Genomic DNA, 19266 nt, shown 5'->3' with positions numbered 1-19266 from the left:
AACAGCAAAGCATGGACAAAGTAAGTGGTCTTGTCTTGAATTAAAACTAAAGAATCTGCCGCTGTGCATGTGTGAGGGGAGGGGGAGGAGCGGGGGGCTGGAATGTGCACTCTCTCTCAGACACGGAGAGTGTGAACTGTGAGACACGGAGCTGCTGCGGCTCTATACATCTCCATAAAACGGTGTTTTACCGATTTTGCCATTTGTGTTAAATAACGCCATAGCATAAACTGTCCGCCATTACCCTTTTCATGTCACGATATACTCTATGCACGCACCCCCTGGTGGCCACTCACTCGCGCACCCTTTGCGCGCACCACAGTTTGGGAACCGCTGCTGTAGTGTTTTAAAGGCATACTGTACCATTCTGTAGCAGGGACGAATTCTTTTCATAATCCTCATGCCCCCCCCCCCCCCCCCCCCCCGCGGTACTTTTAGATTGGTACTAAACACAGCAGTACGATATATGAAAGCATTTTATAAATTATACTATTGGTATTTCACACAGGTGTTGCCAAATAACTAATTATCTTGCCAGTCAGATGCGCATATGACATAGCTAGGTCATATCAGAGAGAGAATTGATATATAAATATAATGCACTCGTCTCTAACTCTCTCTCTCTCTCTGATCATCTTAAAGCTCACAAGGGCGGCATGATCATTGTGAATTTATGAGTTTGACTTTGGAGCTTGAATATATATTCGCTGGTGCGCAACACCTCTGAATGTCAGATAATTGCTCGTTTAGATTGATTCCACCTGCTTAAGCACCCAGATTAGCATTTCAATGCCTGATCTTCATGTGTACAAGCCAAGGGGACAGGCAACGCGGTCCACCCTCCACCACCCCCCGCCCCGGACAGACAGGAAAACAGACGTGTTAAGGTGTCAGACTTGGATGGTTAGAGCAGCGCGATTACATACAAAGTCAATGCAAGCGAGAATTGCGCGAACGGGCGCGACCTGATGCGGCACAAACGGGACGAACCGAGGCGAATATATATTCAGGTCCAATTCCTCATGGGGGCCGAGATCCCTGGTCCAATTCCTCATGGGGGCCCTGGGCCCCCGGCCCCCACAGACTCTACGTCGTTGTTCTGTAGTGTTTTAAAGGCATACTGTACCATTCTGAAGTGGTTTAAAGGCTTACTGTACCATTCTGTAAGTGTTTTAAAACCTCTTAAACCCCAGAGGGGGAAATCCGCAACATCGGAGTTGGAACCGGATTGGGTCTCCATTGACCCGCTGAGCGCTGTTCAGAGGTTCTGAGCCGCTGCCCCCGCTTAGGCATACTGTACCATTCTGAAGTGGATTAAAGGCATACTGTACCATTCTGAAGTGGATTAAAGGCATACTGTACCATTCTGAAGTGGGGCGTGTACATCGTCAGGACTTCCAACAATTACAATTTACAATTTAGGCATTTAGCAGACGCTCTTAATCCAGAGTGACTTACATTAGGCAAGAACAAACGTGTTTGGTCCTCTGGTTGGTTCCCTGGAAATCAACAGACAAGCATTATGTGGTCGTGTGTGAAGATGAGACAGAGGGGTGCGTGCGTGCGTGCGCGCATGCGTGCGTGCATGCGTGCGTGCGTGCATTAAAATCACTGTATGGATGCAACAGCAGTGATGATCCACACACTGGTGTTAGATAGTTGTACATACCTGACACCTGGACCTGGAATAAAAACACAGTAAAACAAGTGTTAAATAGTGTTATACGCTGTTCAGTGTCACAACAGAGGAGGATTTTATTAATATAATAATCAATATGTGAGTGTTTCTCACCTTTTAGATGTGCATCGGCGGCAGCATCGCCACAGCAGGAGCAGCAGGATGGACAGTACAATCACAACAACAAGTCCTACAATCAGACCCACGTGTAGAAAAGTCAGTCCTGCCAAGCATAGGAGACAATGAACGTTGAGACGGGATCGGCAAATAAAATAACATTTTAGTTACGGTATACCTTCATAAATAGGACTACAGTACACATTCAGTATAATCTACAAACATGATATATGGCATAATTGGCATTTAGTGTAAAATCGCCCAGACGTTTTGATGGTCCTTGTCACATGACTCACAGTACAAGATCATTTGTTGTTGATAATTAATTATATTTTTGCAATAAACAGTGACATTTGTAACATTTTACGTGCCGTTACGTGATATCTGTGTAGTTTAGAGGCCCCTCTCGCAACATTTGTCAGGTAATCATAGCCAATTAGAATGGAATATATCTCTGACTCCAGCTATGAAAGTGGCCTGGAATTGCCACCAATTTGGGATGGTGCATCTTCCTTGATATATATAGCCACAACTGGGGAGTGTGCGGTCCATTGGTGTCCAAGATTAGCTGCTCACAGACGGACACGCGGACAGGGATGAACACATTATAATCACATCTTGATCTTGAATCTTGATCTTATGCATACCTTTGAAAGACACTGTGATGGTTTCGCTGAGTTTGGAATTTTGTAGGTCACGATTCCGTCGACCTTGACACTGGTATCTACCACTGGGATTTTCAAAAGGACCTACAATGTATTCAGAGTTGAAAATTCTGGTTGAAGGATTATTATCCTTCAGCCATGTGTATGTCCAGTCAGAAGGACTTTCTGGTAGCGTACAATTCAGAGTAAGAGTGAAATGTAAGTAAGAGTGAATGAAAGTCTCAGGCCTGTCAGGGTGTCTGCTGAGAACAGGAACAGGTGCCTCTGTAGAACACACACACACACACACACACACACACACACACACACACACACACACACACACACACACACACACACACACACACACACGCAGTTCAGTTCAGTTCAGTTCAGTTCAGTTCAGTTCAGTTCAGTTCAGTTCAGTTCAGTTCAGTTCAGTTCAGTTCAGTTCAGTTCAGTTCAGTTCAGTTCAGTTCAGTTGAGTGAACCTGCAAACGTTTAACTGCTAACTTTTATTTAATTTAATATCGAGTAGACAAATATTATTTATTTTTACTACTATTTCTCCCCAATTGTCATTATGTGACAATTATCCTCCATGCACATTTCTGTGTTGCCACCACTGTTACTGTGACACTGCCTGTGGTTGGTGCCAGATGATCTATATGTTTGTGATGTCTTTGTGCTCAGATTGAAAAATTAAAAAAACAATACAAATAAATATTATTTATATTGTGTTTCGGTCGTTTTTAAATTTATTTTTTTAAATTGAGAACTGCTAAGGGTTCTGTCATGCTCATTTGAGTCTTGACCACTGCTGTAGAGCTCTTTTCTACCAATCACATTGCTTGATTGGAACTACCTGATTGGAACTACCTGTTGTATAAAAGGAATCAATCATATTAGAGTACAGTATATTTTAACTCACCAGAGACATCGATATAAACTGAGTTGCTGTACTGTGTGAAGTATGTTGGGTCTCCTCTCCCTCCTCGACACCAGTATCGTCCACTCTCTGAGACATTGGACGGAATGAATGTGTAGGTTGTCTGTTTTGTCACCTTCGTCACTGGTTTAGAGTCTTTCTTGTCTCTGTACCAGTAAATGGTCCATGGAACTGTACTCTCCACTTCACTACAGGTGAGAGTCACACTGTTTGTTGTCAGTACACTGGATCTGTCTGATACCAGTGTAGGCGTTGGTTTAGCTGTGTGGTTTATGACAGTTGATAGAATTACAAACACCCAATACTTATGTACAGTTCAGTTCAAATTCATTTCTCTAACATAAACTGGGAAAAAAACATTATTTCACATGCATGCACACACGCATGCACGCACGCACAGACACACACACACACACACACACACACACACACACACACACACACACACACACACACACACACACACACACACACACACACACACACAGTCACACACACACACACACACACACACACACACACACACACACACACACACTGCCCCAAGCACTGTGGTTCAAGTCCCATTTCCAACATCCTTGATACATCTCTGTATGTCTACACAGTATTACAGAACCATAATTAAACCATTATCATAACATAAACACAATGTCAGTGTGATGAGTAAATGATATGACTTACCTGACACCACCAAGGTGACTTCACTTTTTTTCACAACCTGGTTATTCCCTGTAAGACGGCCGGTACACTGGTATTCACCACGGGGCGTTGTGCTCTGTAGCGTTGTTTTAAATGCATAAGGATTCTGACCAGAGTATGTTTTATAGGAAGCTCCAGCTTTGTCTATTGAATAAGACCAGTCGGAGTCCTGCTCTCCTTCATTCATGTCACATGTGAACGTAACAGTCTCTCCAGTGAATGCTGGGTTGGGCAGAACAGTCAGAACAGCTGGAGGTCTCTCTACACAAACACATGGATCAATCATTGTGTTTGATTTAGACCATGCAGTGGAATATATAGTGGAACAGGACACAGCAGTGGGAGTGGTTTTCTGGTTCCACTGAAAAATCAGCCATTCATTTTTCCATAGTGATTTAGATGTATATATTTATGATATATTGACATAATTGATATAAATATTTTTGTAAATCTCTATGAAAAAAAGGAATTGCTGATTTTTCAGTGGAACCAGAAAACCACGCCCACTGCTTTGCCCTATAAAGCTGTGAAATAGTGTGTTTATAACTCACCAGAGACATTGATATCAATGCGGTTGCTGACATGTGTGTAGTATGGTGGGTCTCCTCTCCCTCCTCGACACAAGTAGATTATACTCTCTGAGACTCTGGGACTGTAGGTTGAGCCTTCATCTGTCACCGTCACTGGTTCAGACTCTTCGTTGTCTCTGTACCAATAGATGCCCCATGGAGGTGTACTGTCTTCTACAGTACAGGTGAGAGTCACGCTGTCTAATGCCAAGACACTGGTTCTGTCTGATACCAGTGTTGGTGTTGGTTTAGCTGTAATTTATAAAAGCGACATAAAATAGAACTGTGTAAGTATTTCTCCCAAAAGCTAGTTACCTCCCTAACGCAGGTTACAGAATCACACAACTTCACACACAAACGTGCACACGTGCGTGTGCCATGCGACGTGCGTGCGTGCGTGTGTGTGTGTGTGTGTCCGCTGACGTGTGTGAGAGAGAGACAGAGAGGCAGTGACAGTGCTTTGCTTGCTTCGTGGACCACTTGGGTCCACTTGGGTCCATTGATACATGCCTCAAAATGCATGTATCAATAATAATGGTAATAATAATAATAATAATAGACCACCACATAAACTCCCATAAAAAAAAAACACCACACACAGTTCACACGCTGATTATCAAGTCCCATTTTGTACATCCTTTTCTCTCTTACAAAACACTAATTAAAGGGTTAATATATGATTGCTGTAAAAATGATCAGTGATGAGTATATACATGTAACAGCATAATAATAAAATGATCAGTGATGAGTATATGCATGTAACAGCATAATAATAAAATGATCAGTGATGAGTATATACATGTAACAGCATAATAATAAAATGATCAGTGATGAGTATATACATGTAACAGCATAATAATAAAATGATCAGTGATGAGTATATGCATGTAACAGCATAATAATAAAATGATCAGTGATGAGTATATGCATGTAACAGCATCATTGCCGTGGTCTAAACACAAACAGCCACGATATTGATACTGTGAGATGTCCTGTATTTCATATGAAAAAAATGCTATCTTGCCCACACACGGACATGGGAAAGAAAGCGTACTGTATATAAGTTTCTCAGACCACCCGCTATGCCAACGTTTTTTTCTTCTTTTGTAGCCTATATTATAATTATTTTTTAAATATATTATACTGTTTAGAGACTGATACGTTATTGGTTTACCTACGATGCTACTGTAACTTTTTTTGTCAGGTGAAACCTGACTCATGAAATGTAGACGACATTGTCACCCCCTAGTGACTCATACTGACGGCCTAGCTTGATTGGCTGCCACATACGCTGCCTAATGGCCCCTACACACTGTAGGAGTTTTAAAGTTGTCGGCGAGTCATCAGATCGTTATGTATTTCACACTGCAGGAGTCTTTTTTTTAAATCGGCTGTCATTATATCTTTGTGGCTTTCACACTAAACGATTGATCGCCGACCAGGGATCACACACTGCAAGAGTTCACCAAGATGCGATCCAGACCCGATACATATAGGCAGCGGCTACATCATTTGTTTTTTTATTCCAATTAATTTTGACATGCACGTGCAGGATGTCGTGATCAAGCGCGAGACCCACACAGGGCGCATCTCTCTCTCTCTCTCTCTCTCTGCGTGCACGCCCAGCACGCCACACACACAGCCATGTAGGCTACACAGGGCGACATGTTTGTGATAGCGCTGTAGCGAGACAGGACGTTATAATCTTGAGTTTCATTAAATAACTCTCTCTCCGCGCACACACACACACACACACACACACACACACACACACACATACGCACCCTCTGCCCCAAGCACTGCTGATCAATTCCAATTTCCCACATCCTTGATACATCTCTGTATGTCTATACACAGTAGTACCCATTAATTCAATGCAATCCAATTGAATTAATGGAGCCTCCGAGGAGAAATTTGTCTTGGGGACCAAGAGACAGCGACATACATACATACATACATACATACATACATACATACATACATACATACATACATACATACAGTTCATACAAAAAATAATGATCCTACACCACAGTGTGCAAATATTATATCAAGAGCATCACGTATTACAGTATTGCACTCTCCCTTCATAAGGTGTTCCCTGTTCCCCCCAGTAGTTAGTTATCTGTTATTGAGCGCTTTGATTGCTAGTGGAACAAAGGAGAATTTATATCTGTTGACCATGAATGATCATAACATAAACACAATGACAGTGATGAGTAAATGATATGACTTACCTGATACTTTCAAGGTGACTTTATCACTTTGTTTCACAACCTTGTTATTCCCTGTAAGACGGCCGGTACACTGGTATTCACCACGGGGCGTTGTGCTCTGTAGCGTTGTTTTAAATGCATAAGGATTCTGACCAGAGTATGTTTTATAGGAAGCTCCAGCTTTGTCTATTGAATAAGACCAGTCCTGCTCTCCTTCATTCATGTCACATGTGAACGTAACAGTCTCTCCAGTGAATGCTGGGTTGGGCAGAACGGTCAGAACAGCTGGAGGTCTCTCTACACAAACACATGGATCAATCATTGTGTTTGATTTAGACCATGCAGTGGAATATATAGTGGAACAGGACACAGCAGTGGGAGTGGTTTTCTGGTTCCACTGAAAAATCAGCCATTTTTCCATAGTGATTTAGATGTATATATTTATGATATATTGACATAATTGATATAAATATTTTTGTAAATCTCTATGAAAAAAAGGAATTGCTGATTTATCAGTGGAACCAGAAAACCACGCCCACTGCTTTGCCCTATAAAGCTGTGAAATAGTGTGTTTATAACTCACCAGAGACATTGATATCAATGCGGTTGCTGACATGTGTGTAGTATGGTGGGTCTCCTCTCCCTCCTCGACACGAGTAGATTGTACTCTTTGAGAGTGTGGGACTGTAGGTTGAGCCTTCAGTCACCGTCACTGGTTCAGACTCTTTGTAGTCTCTGTACCAATAGATGTCCCATGGAGGTGTACTGTCTTCCACAGTACAGGTGAGAGTCACGCTGTCTAATGCCAAGACACTGGTTCTGTCTAATGCCAAGACACTGGTTCTGTCTGATACCAGTGTAGGTGTTGGTTTAGCTGTAATTTATAAAAGCGACATAAACTGTGTAAGTATTTCTCCCAAAAGATAGTCACCTCCCGTCCCCTCCGTAACGCAGGTTACAGAATCACACAACTTCATACACCTGCTGTAACACACAGAGCTGCGCCCCAGAGAAGTATGAGGGCTCCGCTCAATGAGCAGTCGTGCAAACATGCACACGTGCGTGTGCCATGCGTGCGACGTGTGCGTGTGTGTGCGCGTGTGTGTCCGCTGACGTGTGTGAGAGAGAGGCAGTGACAGTGCTTTGCTTGCTTCGTGGACCACTTGGGGGTCCACGGACCACCTGCCTCAAAATGCATGTATCAATAATAATAATAATAATAATAATAGACATGCATGCACGGCACACATGCACCACATAAACTCCCACAAAAAAAAAACACTACACACAGTTCACACGCTGATTATCAAGTCCCATTTTGCACATCCTTTTCTCTCTTACAAAACACTAATTAAAGGGTTAATATATGATTGCTGTAAAAATGATCAGTTATGAGTATATGCATGTAACAGCATAATAATAAAATTATCAGTGATGAGTATATACATGTAACAGCATAATAATAAAATGATCAGTGATGAGTATATACATGTAACTCTCTCTCCGCACACGCACACACACACACACACACACACACACACACACACACACACACACACACACACACACACACACACACACACACACACACACACACACACACACACACACACACACACACACACACACACGCACCCTCTGCCCCAAGCACTGCTGATCAAGTCCCATTTCCCACATCCTTGATACATCTCTGTATGTCTACACAGTAGTACCCATTAATTCAATGCAATCCAATTGAATTCATGGATTAATGGAGCCTCCGAGGAGAAATTTGTCTTGGGGACCAAGAGAGAGTGACATACATACATACATACATACATACATACATACATACATACATACATACATACATACATACATACATACATACATACATACATACATACATACATACATACATACAGTTCATACAAAAAATAATGATCCTACACCACAGTGTGCAAATATTATATCAAGAGCATCACGTATTACAGTATTGCACTCTCCCTTCATAAGGTGTTCCCTGTTCCCCCCAGTAGTTAGTTTTCTGTTATTGAGCACTTTGATTGCTAGTGGAACAAAGGAGAATTTATATCTGTTGACCATGAATGATCATAACATAAACACAATGTCAGTGATGAGTAAATGATATGACTTACCTGATACCACCAAGGTGACTTTATCACTTTGTTTCACAACCAGGTTATTCCCTGTAAGACGGCCGGTACACTGGTATTCACCACGGGGCGTTGTGCTCTGTAGCGTTGTATTAAATGCATAAGGATTCTGACCAGAGTATGTTTTATAGAAAGCACCATCTTTGTATATTGAATAAGACCAGTCCTGCTCTCCTTCATTCATGTCACATGTGAACGTAACAGTCTCTCCAGTGAGTGCTGGGTTGGGCAGAACGGTCAGAACAGCTGGAGGTCTCTCTACACAAACACATGGATCAATCATTGTGTTTGAGTTAGACCATGCAGTGGAATATATAGTGGAACAGGACACAGCAGCGGGAGTGGTTTTCTGGTTCCACTGAAAAATCAGCCATTCATTTTTCCACAGTGATTTACTTTTTTACCTAGAAGCTATCCAGGATCCTGGTGATCCATGAACGTAATACCTTTTATTCTGTGAAAACATAAAATAAAGATGTAATGGTATGATATATAGATTTAGTTTAGCGGTTCAAAAGAATCACACCTGTGTGAACTGAGTGGTGCAACTCCCCTCTCTTTCTCTTCACTTGATTATATAGGCTTAAAAAATTGATATAAATATTTTTGTAAATCTCTATGAGAAAAATGAATTGCTGATTTTTCAGTGGAACCAGAAAACCACGCCCACTGCTTTGCCCTATAAAGCTGTGAAATAGTGTGTTTATAACTCACCAGAGACATTGATATCAATGCGGTTGCTGACATGTGTGTAGTATGGTGGGTCTCCTCTCCCTCCTCGACACGAGTAGATTGTACTCTTTGGGACTGTGGGACTGTAGGTTGAGCCTTCAGTCACATTCACTGGTTCAGACTCTTTGTAGTCTCTGTACCAATAGATGCCCCATGGAGGTGTACTGTCTTCCACAGTACAGGTGAGAGTCACGCTGTCTAATGCCAAGACACTGGTTCTGTCTAATGCCAAGTCACTGGTTCTGTCTGATACCAGTGTAGGTGTTGGTTTAGCTGTAATTTATAAAAGCGACATAAACTGTGTAAGTATTTCTCCCAAAAGCTAGTTACCTACTAAAAAATAATGATCCTACACCACAGTGTGCAAATATTATATCAAGAGCATCACGTATTACAGTATTGCACTCTCCCTTCATAAGGTGTTCCCTGTTCCCCCCAGTAGTTAGTTATCTGTTATTGAGTGCTTTGATTGCTAGTGGAACAAAGGAGAATTTATATCTGTTGACCATGAATGATCATAACATAAACACAATGTCAGTGATGAGTAAATTATATGACTTACCTGATACCACCAAGGTGACTTCACTTTTTTTCACAACCTGGTTATTCCCTGTAAGACGACCGGTACACTGGTATTCACCACGGGGCGTTGTGCTCTGTAGCGTTGTATTAAATGCATAAGGATTCTGACCAGAGTATGTTTTATAGGAAGCTCCAGCTTTGTCTATTGAATAAGACCAGTCCTGCTCTCCTTCATTCATGTCACATGTGAACGTAACAGTCTCTCCAGTGAATGCTGGGTTGGGCAGAACGGTCAGAACAGCTGGAGGTCTCTCTACACAAACACATGGATCAATCATTGTGTTTGATTTAGACCATGCAGTGGAATATATAGTGGAACAGGACACAGCAGTGGGAGTGGTTTTCTGGTTCCACTGAAAAATCAGCCATTTTTCCATAGTGATTTAGATGTATATATTTATGATATATTGACATCATTGATATAAATATTTTTGTAAATCTCTATGAAAAAAAGGAATTGCTGATTTATCAGTGGAACCAGAAAACCACGCCCACTGCTATGCCCTATAAAGCTGTGAAATAGTGTGTTTATAACTCACCAGAGACCTCGATATCAACGGCGTTGCTGTAATGTGTGTAGTATGGTGGGTCTCCTCTCCCTCCTCGACACAAGTAGATTATACTCTCTGAGACTCTGGGACTGTAGGTTGAGCCTTCATCTGTCACCGTCACTGGTTCAGACTCTTGGAAGTCTCTGTACCAATAGATGACCCATGGAGGTGTACTGTCTTCTACAGTACAGGTGAGAGTCACGCTGTCTAATGCCAAGACACTGGTTCTGTCTGATACCAGTGTAGGTTTTGGTTTAGCTGTAATTTATAAAAGCGACATAAAATAGAACTGTGTAAGTATTTCTCCCAAAAGCTAGTTACCTCCCTAACGCAGGTTACAGAATCACACAACTTCACACACCTGCTGTAACACACAGAGCTGCGCCCCAGATAAGTATTAGGGCTCCGCTCAATGAGCAGTCGTGCAAACGTGCACACGTGCGTGTGCCATGCGACGTGCGTGTGTGCGTGTGTGTGTGTCCGCTGACGTGTGTGAGAGAGAGACAGAGAGGCAGTGACAGTGCTTTGCTTGCTTCGTGGACCACCTGCCTCAAAATGCATGTATCAATAATATTAATAATAATAATAATAATAATAGACATGCATGCACGGCACACATGCACCACATACACTCTTTAACTTTGCACATCCTTTTCTCTCTTACAAAACACTAATTAAAGGGTTAATATATGATTGCTGTAAAAATGATCAGTGATGAGTATATGCATGTAACAGCATAATAATAACATGATCAGTGATGAGTATATGCATGTAACAGCATAATAATAAAATGATCAGTGATGAGTATATGCATGTAACAGCATAATAATAAAATGATCAGTGATGAGTATATGCATGTAACAGCATAATAATAAAATGATCAGTGATGAGTATATGCATGTAACAGCATAATAATAAAATGATCAGTGATGAGTATATACATGTAACAGCATAATAATATCATGATCAGTGATGAGTATATGCATGTAACAGCATAATAATACAATGATCAGTGATGAGTATGCATGTAACAGCATAATAATAAAATGATCAGTGATGAGTATATACATGTAACAGCATAATAATAAAATGATCAGTGATGAGTATATATGTAACAGCATCATTTCCGTGGTCTAAACACAAACAGCCACGATATTGATACTGTGAGATGTCCTGTATTTCATATGAAAACAATGCTATCTTGCCCACACACGGACATGGGAAAGAAAGCGTACTGTATATACGTTTCTCAGACCACCCGCTATGCCAACGTTTTTTTCTTCTTTTGTAGCCTATATTATAATTATTTTTTTAATATATTATACTGTTTAGAGACTGATACGTTATTGGTTTACCTACGATGCTACTGTAACTTTTTTTGTCAGGTGAAACTTAACTCATGAAATGTAGACGACATTGTCACCCCCTAGTGACTCATACTGACGGCCTAGCTTGATTGGCTGCCACACACGCTGCCTAAGCCAATGGCTCTTAAGCTATGCCACACGCACCGCGAGAGGGCTGATTTCCGCACCGCAGTGAGCAAGCTGTGACCGCAGCCTCGAACAGGTGCTTGTTTATGCATTCACTTTTTAAATTGTAAGGGTATAGGGCAGGTGTTTTAGAGATAAAACTAGTGTCGCAAGATAGCAACTCGGCCACGGGAACGCCCATGTTAAATCCCACAATCCTTGTGTGCATGCAAAATAGGGCACACGTCTCTACAATATATATTTTTTAAAACAATACTTTTGTGACTGAAATACCAATTAGTTACCGGTAATAACAATATGTTTAAAACCACAATGTAATATTTGACTCAATTCCGTGACTTACCTGATGATACAATCAAAGTTACTATATTGCTGTCTCGTTGATCCCCTTGAGGTGTTTTAGGGTGACTGTGACACTGGTATGTATTTTCACCATCTCGCTTTACTTTCAATACAAAACGATTCTGATCAGTGGAGCTGGAAAACTTTCCATTTTCGTACAAGTCCCAGCCTTCGTCCTCCCCTTCCTTGTCACATATGAATGTAACAGTCTCTCCAGTGAATGCCGGGTTGGGCTGCACGCTCAGAACAGCTTCTGTTTATACACAAACACACAAGTAGAATCAAACCAAATGGTACAAACGTGATATAATACATCATACAAAACTGACTGTAATTGAGAGGTTGAAGTGTGTGACAGGTGTAAATATGATCTTTACTGAGTGAATAAAGACAAAAGATATTAAGTTAATCTTCACCTTGACTGAGTCCACAGGAGAGGAAGATGCTCACCACTGGAGAGAGAGAGGAAAAAACATTTGATATCAAGCAATATCAAGCTAAGCATGAACTGCATTAATTATTCCTAATTAACACAATACCAACATAGACTAGAGTTCTCAAACTCTGCCCGAACCCGACCAGGCCCAACCCGATCTGGCCGGGCCTAAAATGTATGCTAATAAAAAAATATGAGAGAGATTTTTTTGTGTATTTATCTACGTTTGTATTATGAAGATGGTGCTAATAGGCGTTTCACTTTTACTCTGCAGAGTTCTCAAATGCTGCCCAAACCCGACCCGGGTCGGGCCTAAAATCTATGCTAATTAGTCGGGTCGGGCCGGGCCGGGCCTCTGCCTGATCAGTTAGGGCCGGGCCTTTATTATTTTCAGGCCCGTGGAGAACTCTAATATAGACAGCTAGTTGGCTCAAGTTCAATGAGAACAAATACATAATGACTTGGAAGGGTATTTACACTTCTGCACACTTCTGTGGTCATTTTATCTACTCTCGTTTTTATGTGCACCCCAGACAGTATTTACGTTGCTTGATTAAATCAAATATAGCTACATTTATTTGATATCCATTTTATCCATATCTTATTATCTTGTCATGCAAATTCCTGGGGTTCTGACAGCAGCAGCAACCCACGACTTATACACAGCCCTGAGTAACGCCCCTTTATAGCGCTATGTGTACGTGTGTGTTGACAGTGTTTTGAAGAAAATGTTGAAATCCTTTCATAAAGTATGACAATACCAACCTTACAATCTGATGCTGCACATTAACGCATATTAATGTTTGATGTATTGAGAAGAATGTAAATGTCATTTATGTAAATGTCACCAGGTCTAGCAAAATGGTCCTCATCTCGCCTATAATGAAAAGGCAGAAAATCTAAAAGAAACTTGATTTTTTTTCTTTTTTTTTCATATTAACACAGTTTGAATGTTGAAGAGGTTTTCATTCCAGCAGATTATTGATGTGGGCAAATGAAATGTATACATTTATAAGTCAAAGTAGGCTAGCCAGCTCTAGGTGTTGAAATGTTGTGAACATTTCAACACCTTGAAATGGGATTTTCTCAGCTTTGGGTAAAACAGCACAATCATTTTAAAATGGTCATATCTCCTTCAAATATTTTCCAATTTCACTGAATGATACATCATATGAAAGCTTACATTCTGTACTTTAATAATCTGTAAAAAACTGAAAAATGACTCTGGTCGAGATGAGGGCCTATTTGCCAGACCCGGTCACAAATGTACTTTTAAGTTTATGATGGTGTCTCTGTACTGTATAGTTGCATCATCACTGCGGTACTTCAGCCTGTTGTTCAGGTTTGTATTGCTTATAGTCAATTAAGATATTGATGAAATGATAAATATACAGCGAGGTGAAAATTATCCTAAATAAAAACCAACAACAACATTTTCATAGTTTAAACTTTAAAGTGGCACTATGTAACTTTTTTAATTAATACAATGTAATTTTGTTCAATCTGTATCTTAAAGGGATAGTTCAGTTTTTTTTAACTTAAGTTGTATGAAATACTTGCCATTAATATAGTGGTTGCAACTGTATTAATTGATTGCCCGAGTCCCATGGTGGGAGTTCTGCTCTGGTTTTGGTCAATATTAAGTAGTTCCGGTCATTTTGTGGGGGGCACTGGGGCCACGCAGTAAAAGTAAATGAATCCACAAAACGAACGTAATTTGTATTGTTGACCTATTTCTAAAATATTAGTGCAACTTCCGTTCTTTTTTTACCCCTCTATCACACAGAACTATGTTTTTTGTGTCCATATCACTACGCCCAAAAAATAGTTCCATGTGATAGAGGGGTTAAAGTTGAACGAAAGTCACGCTAATATTTTAGAAATGGGTCAACAATACAAATTACGTTCGTTTTGTGGATTCATTTACTTTTACTGCGTGGCCCCAGTGCCCCCCACAAAATGACCGGAACTACTTAATATTGACCAAAACCAGAGCAGAACTCCCACCATGGGACTCGGGCAATGAATTAATACAGTTGCAACCACTATATTAATGGCAAGTATTTCATACAACTTAAGTTCAAAAAATCTGAACTATCCCTTTAATACAATATAACTTATATCTATAATTGAGGTGGTTGTCTTTTGTCTCCCTGCTCTTCTATTGAGACATTAGGTCGTGTCAAAGGTCACGTCTCACCTAGACACTATCTGACATCAATTATCGCAATGGTAAAAAGTAACTATAGAAGTGTAAAGTTACGTACAGTATTACTGATTTAATGTATTCAAACTCATCAGCTTAATACTAGTTTAATGGTGCTATATAACTGACATATTATAAATAATTACTCACAGAGGAGAACACAGGCCAGGGTGTGTAGTTTCATCTTCTCTTTAACGGCTCCGAAAAACCTAATAGCTAATAGTGAAATAATAGACTTATATATAATAGAGAGAGAGAGAGAGAGAGAGAGAGAGACAGAGAGGGAGGGGCTGGGGGGGGGGGGGGGGCGAGGGGGTAAACTGCTCTTTCTTCCTCTTCTACGGTAGAGAAAAAGAGTACAGTTGCAGATAATTTCCAGAGATAATAATGATTATGTAATTTTGACCCTTATGACCTTAGACCAGGGGTGCCCAAAAGTCAGATCGCAATCTACCAGTAGATCACAAAGGCTATGCAGAATCTGCAGATAGGCCTACATGACATTCCCCTAAAAATATATATACTTTAAATGTAAAAAAAACTATTTTTGACATCTGCCACTTGAATTAAGGTGAATTGATTGATTGACATCAAAAAGGGCCTGTCAGCTCAAACCCACAAACAATGCAATACTGTATTTCCAAGAGTGATGCGTAAACATCAGTAGCACTCTCTCTATGAGAGGCGTGATAAGCACTGCATGGTATATGTTTATTTTCAAAGCCATCTCAGGGATGCCCCCCCCCCCCCCCCCCCCTTTACATTTGCTCTATATGTTGGATCAGGCTGGTGCCTATCAGACCCGCTCGAGTGACTTATTTTCTTTCTTTCTTTTTTTATCCCACAATTTTGCAACCCATTTTTTCACCCAGTGTCAATTGAGTACTAGTATAGACGAATAACAGTTTAAGTCCAAATTTCATCCTGACCCCTCCACCAAAAGGCCTAGTTGTCCTGACCCCTTATCCATCATTTATACATGATGGATAATTAGTGTGGACTTAGACTGTTATTTGTCTATAGTACTCAATTATCTAATGTAATCCTAATGTAAAACTTCCTCTGCCAACCTGGGGGGGCAGCGGACTGACCTCATGCTTCCTTCTACTGTATGCATCAAGCATGAGGAGTCCAAGCTGCTTCTTTTCACCTGACAGGGGAGAGTTTCCCCGGCCGGATGTATAGCGCGTGGAAGGAACACGTTATTCCGACCAGTTCCTTTCCCCTCCATCAGGCGCCCCGGCTGGCCAGGGGGATCCTAGTTTAGAGACCAGGATTACTGCATGTTTTTGTGAGGGTACCTACCCTAGGGGACACGGGGAGAACATGCAAACTCCACACAGAAAGACCCTTTCGCCAACCCCACCTCGGGTATGGGCACTTATGATGCGGAGGAGAGAACACGCCTCCAGCGCCCCCAGCGTGAGGCGTTGGGGGCGCTGTGAGGCAACAGCATTACCGACTGTGCCACCGTGCCCCTCGAGTGACTTCTTGACCCTCAAGGTTCCTTTTGCTAACACAAAGTGGGGCAAGGCAGTATTCTCTGCCGGTGCTCCATCTGATTGGAATGAGCTCCAGAAATCCCTAAAAATGTAATCTCTGCCCTCTTTGGGTAATTTCTGGGAAATGATTTCCAGCACTTTAGTTCAACATTGTAACTGTTTTAATTAATTATCTATCTTTTATAGTTCTAGTTTTCAGTATTTTTGTATTCTATTTGTATTCTGTGTGTGTACACACACACACACACACACACACACACACACACACACACACACACACACACACACACACACACACACACACACACACACACACACACACACACACACATTATTATTATTAGCCAAGTATCTCAATATCTATAGCAGTGGTTCTCAAAGTGTGGTCTGAGGACCCCCAGTGGTCCTTGAGGGGCTTCCAGGGGGTCCCCGGCCAAATGTAATGTATTAATATAGCATAAAAACCAGTTTCACCACTTTAACCCTTTACATATTTGAAAATAACCGATCTACAAGCTCACACAACGTGTCACCACTGTGAAACCATGTGTGCTTGTGTAGATCAGCTATTTTCAGCTATAAATGTGAAACATACTTTAGCCTATATTTTAAAATAAATTAACGCTGTTAGGCTACTGCACATATGTTTGTGTGGACCCCAGGAAGAGTAGCTGCTGTTGCAACAGCTAGCCTACTATAAGGTAGAGCTAATGTGGATCCAAATAAACAATAAAATGCAGGGTGCACATGCAGGGCAGCATATGTCGCTCTTGCGGCGTGTTTAAAATCTCATGTTCATAATGATTCAAGGTTGTACTTTATTTAATTGTTATACATCTTGTGTACAGATACATAAGCAACTCTTGCATGGTGTGAGCTACTGGCTCTGAGCACTTAAAGAGGATGTGGTTTTGTTCATGACTTGTTTGTATTTGCGGTGGTTTCCTGTCTCTCTCTGTATGTTTGTTGTGAAACCGTGACTAATAGCAAGAAGTGTATTAGACAAAGTGATGAAGTCAAATGACTTGTAGGATGTAGGTTAATATAAAGACAAACATAGGATAATGTGGCAGGACTCCATGGGAGATTGAAGTTTAGTGTGTTCGTGATTTTAGACAGCAGCGAACAGTAACACCCCTTACCAATGACATATCAGTAGGAAACCTTCGTTGGTGAGGCTCCATGGCCTGTGTCATTGCGTCAGCAAGCAGAGCAGCAAATGGAATACATACCAACAAGTTGTCCTAACAAATACACACACATTTGCCGTTTGTTCTTATCATCAAGCATATTATTGGAGAGACAGCTAACGCTGTCTTAAATACATGACAAATGTCATAGTACTAATAATAATATTGATAAGAGAAGTGGGAGGAGTTCATCCAGTGTTTTTATTTATTTATTAAAATGCAGATAATTATACAAGCACACATCGGATGTTTACATTTACATTGAAACGTCATTCAAATTTCTTAACAAACTGAAGCTACTGCATGTTTATTATAAAATGTAAAAATGTATTAATTTCTTAAAGGACCACTTCACCACTTTTCAACCTATCTTCATATAATAGGTCCTCACTAATAATCATGATGCAATGGCACAATTATTTTCTACTCAGTCTGTGTCTCATAGGAGGACTGTGGCCAGAAACCTGTCCACCAGTGACATCATCGTTAGGCAGATTTATTTTTAAAACAATATTTTTTTACAAAAAATGTATAGATTTTTATTATCGTGAGAACAATGGCTTCCATTTTAGGTTTTTAGGTTTTATTTTCCCATTGCAACTTTTCAGGACTAGAAAGCCTGCCGTTTCTATTAGCTTGGATTCCCCATCGATGATGTCACTGGTGGACAGGTTTCTGAACTGCCCACAGACCTCTTATGAGACTGACAGACTGAGTAGATACTAGAAAAAGTGCCCTTCTGGGCACAGGTCTCCACCAGGAGGATAGGAGTGTAAAGCAAAGCAAAGTTCTTTGTTTACCCAGGGTGAATGGACTAAGCTCGAGATGCTTGTTTACAGCCAGACCCTGCTCATAGAACATTTCATGGTAGGGGTTCAATGCCTTGCTCAAGGGCACTTCAGCGGTGGTAATTTTAACGTGCCTTCTACTGTATGCATCAAGCATGAGGAGTCCAAGCTGCTTCTTTTCACCTGACAGGGGAGAGTTTCCCCGGCCGGATGTATAGCGTGTGGAAGGAACACGTTATTCCGACCAGTTCCTTTCCCCTCCATCAGGCGCCCCGGCTGGCCAGGGGGATCCTAGTTTAGAGACCAGGATTACTGCATGTTTTTGTGAGGGTACCTACCCTAGGGGACACGGGGAGAACATGTAAACTCCACACAGAAAGACCCTTTCGCCAACCCCACCTCGGATATGGGCACTT

At 41.1% G+C, this 19266-nt stretch overlaps 1 protein-coding gene and 1 long non-coding RNA gene across 2 annotated transcripts; both read right to left on the bottom strand.

The window, feature by feature from the left end:
- Positions 1–1815: 1815 nt before the first annotated feature.
- Positions 1816–3537, bottom strand: LOC306939338. Its single transcript, XR_013791871.1, has 3 exons — positions 3371–3537; positions 2443–2724; positions 1816–1901 (listed from the first exon to the last, which is right to left on the bottom strand). It is a non-coding gene; the product is annotated as an uncharacterized lncRNA (long non-coding RNA).
- Positions 3538–3944: 407 nt separating this feature from the next.
- On the bottom strand, positions 3945–7585 carry LOC306932226 (uncharacterized protein; the record flags this gene model as incomplete). The annotated part of the gene is made up of 5 exons (XM_079513925.1): positions 7456–7585; positions 6894–7169; positions 4639–4908; positions 4199–4348; positions 3945–3985 (listed from the first exon to the last, which is right to left on the bottom strand). Exons 2-5 carry the CDS (start codon positions 7093–7095, stop codon positions 3945–3947), a joined length of 663 nt encoding a protein of 220 aa, XP_079370051.1. The 5' UTR covers positions 7096–7169; positions 7456–7585.
- Positions 7586–19266: the final 11681 nt, after the last annotated feature.

The sequence above is a fragment of the Electrona antarctica genome (genome assembly GCF_951216825.1).
Source record: "Electrona antarctica genome assembly, chromosome: 2".
Lineage (NCBI taxonomy): Eukaryota > Metazoa > Chordata > Actinopteri > Myctophiformes > Myctophidae > Electrona > Electrona antarctica.
Note: the sequence above shows the minus strand (reverse complement) of the source record. Positions and strands in the feature narration are given on the sequence as shown.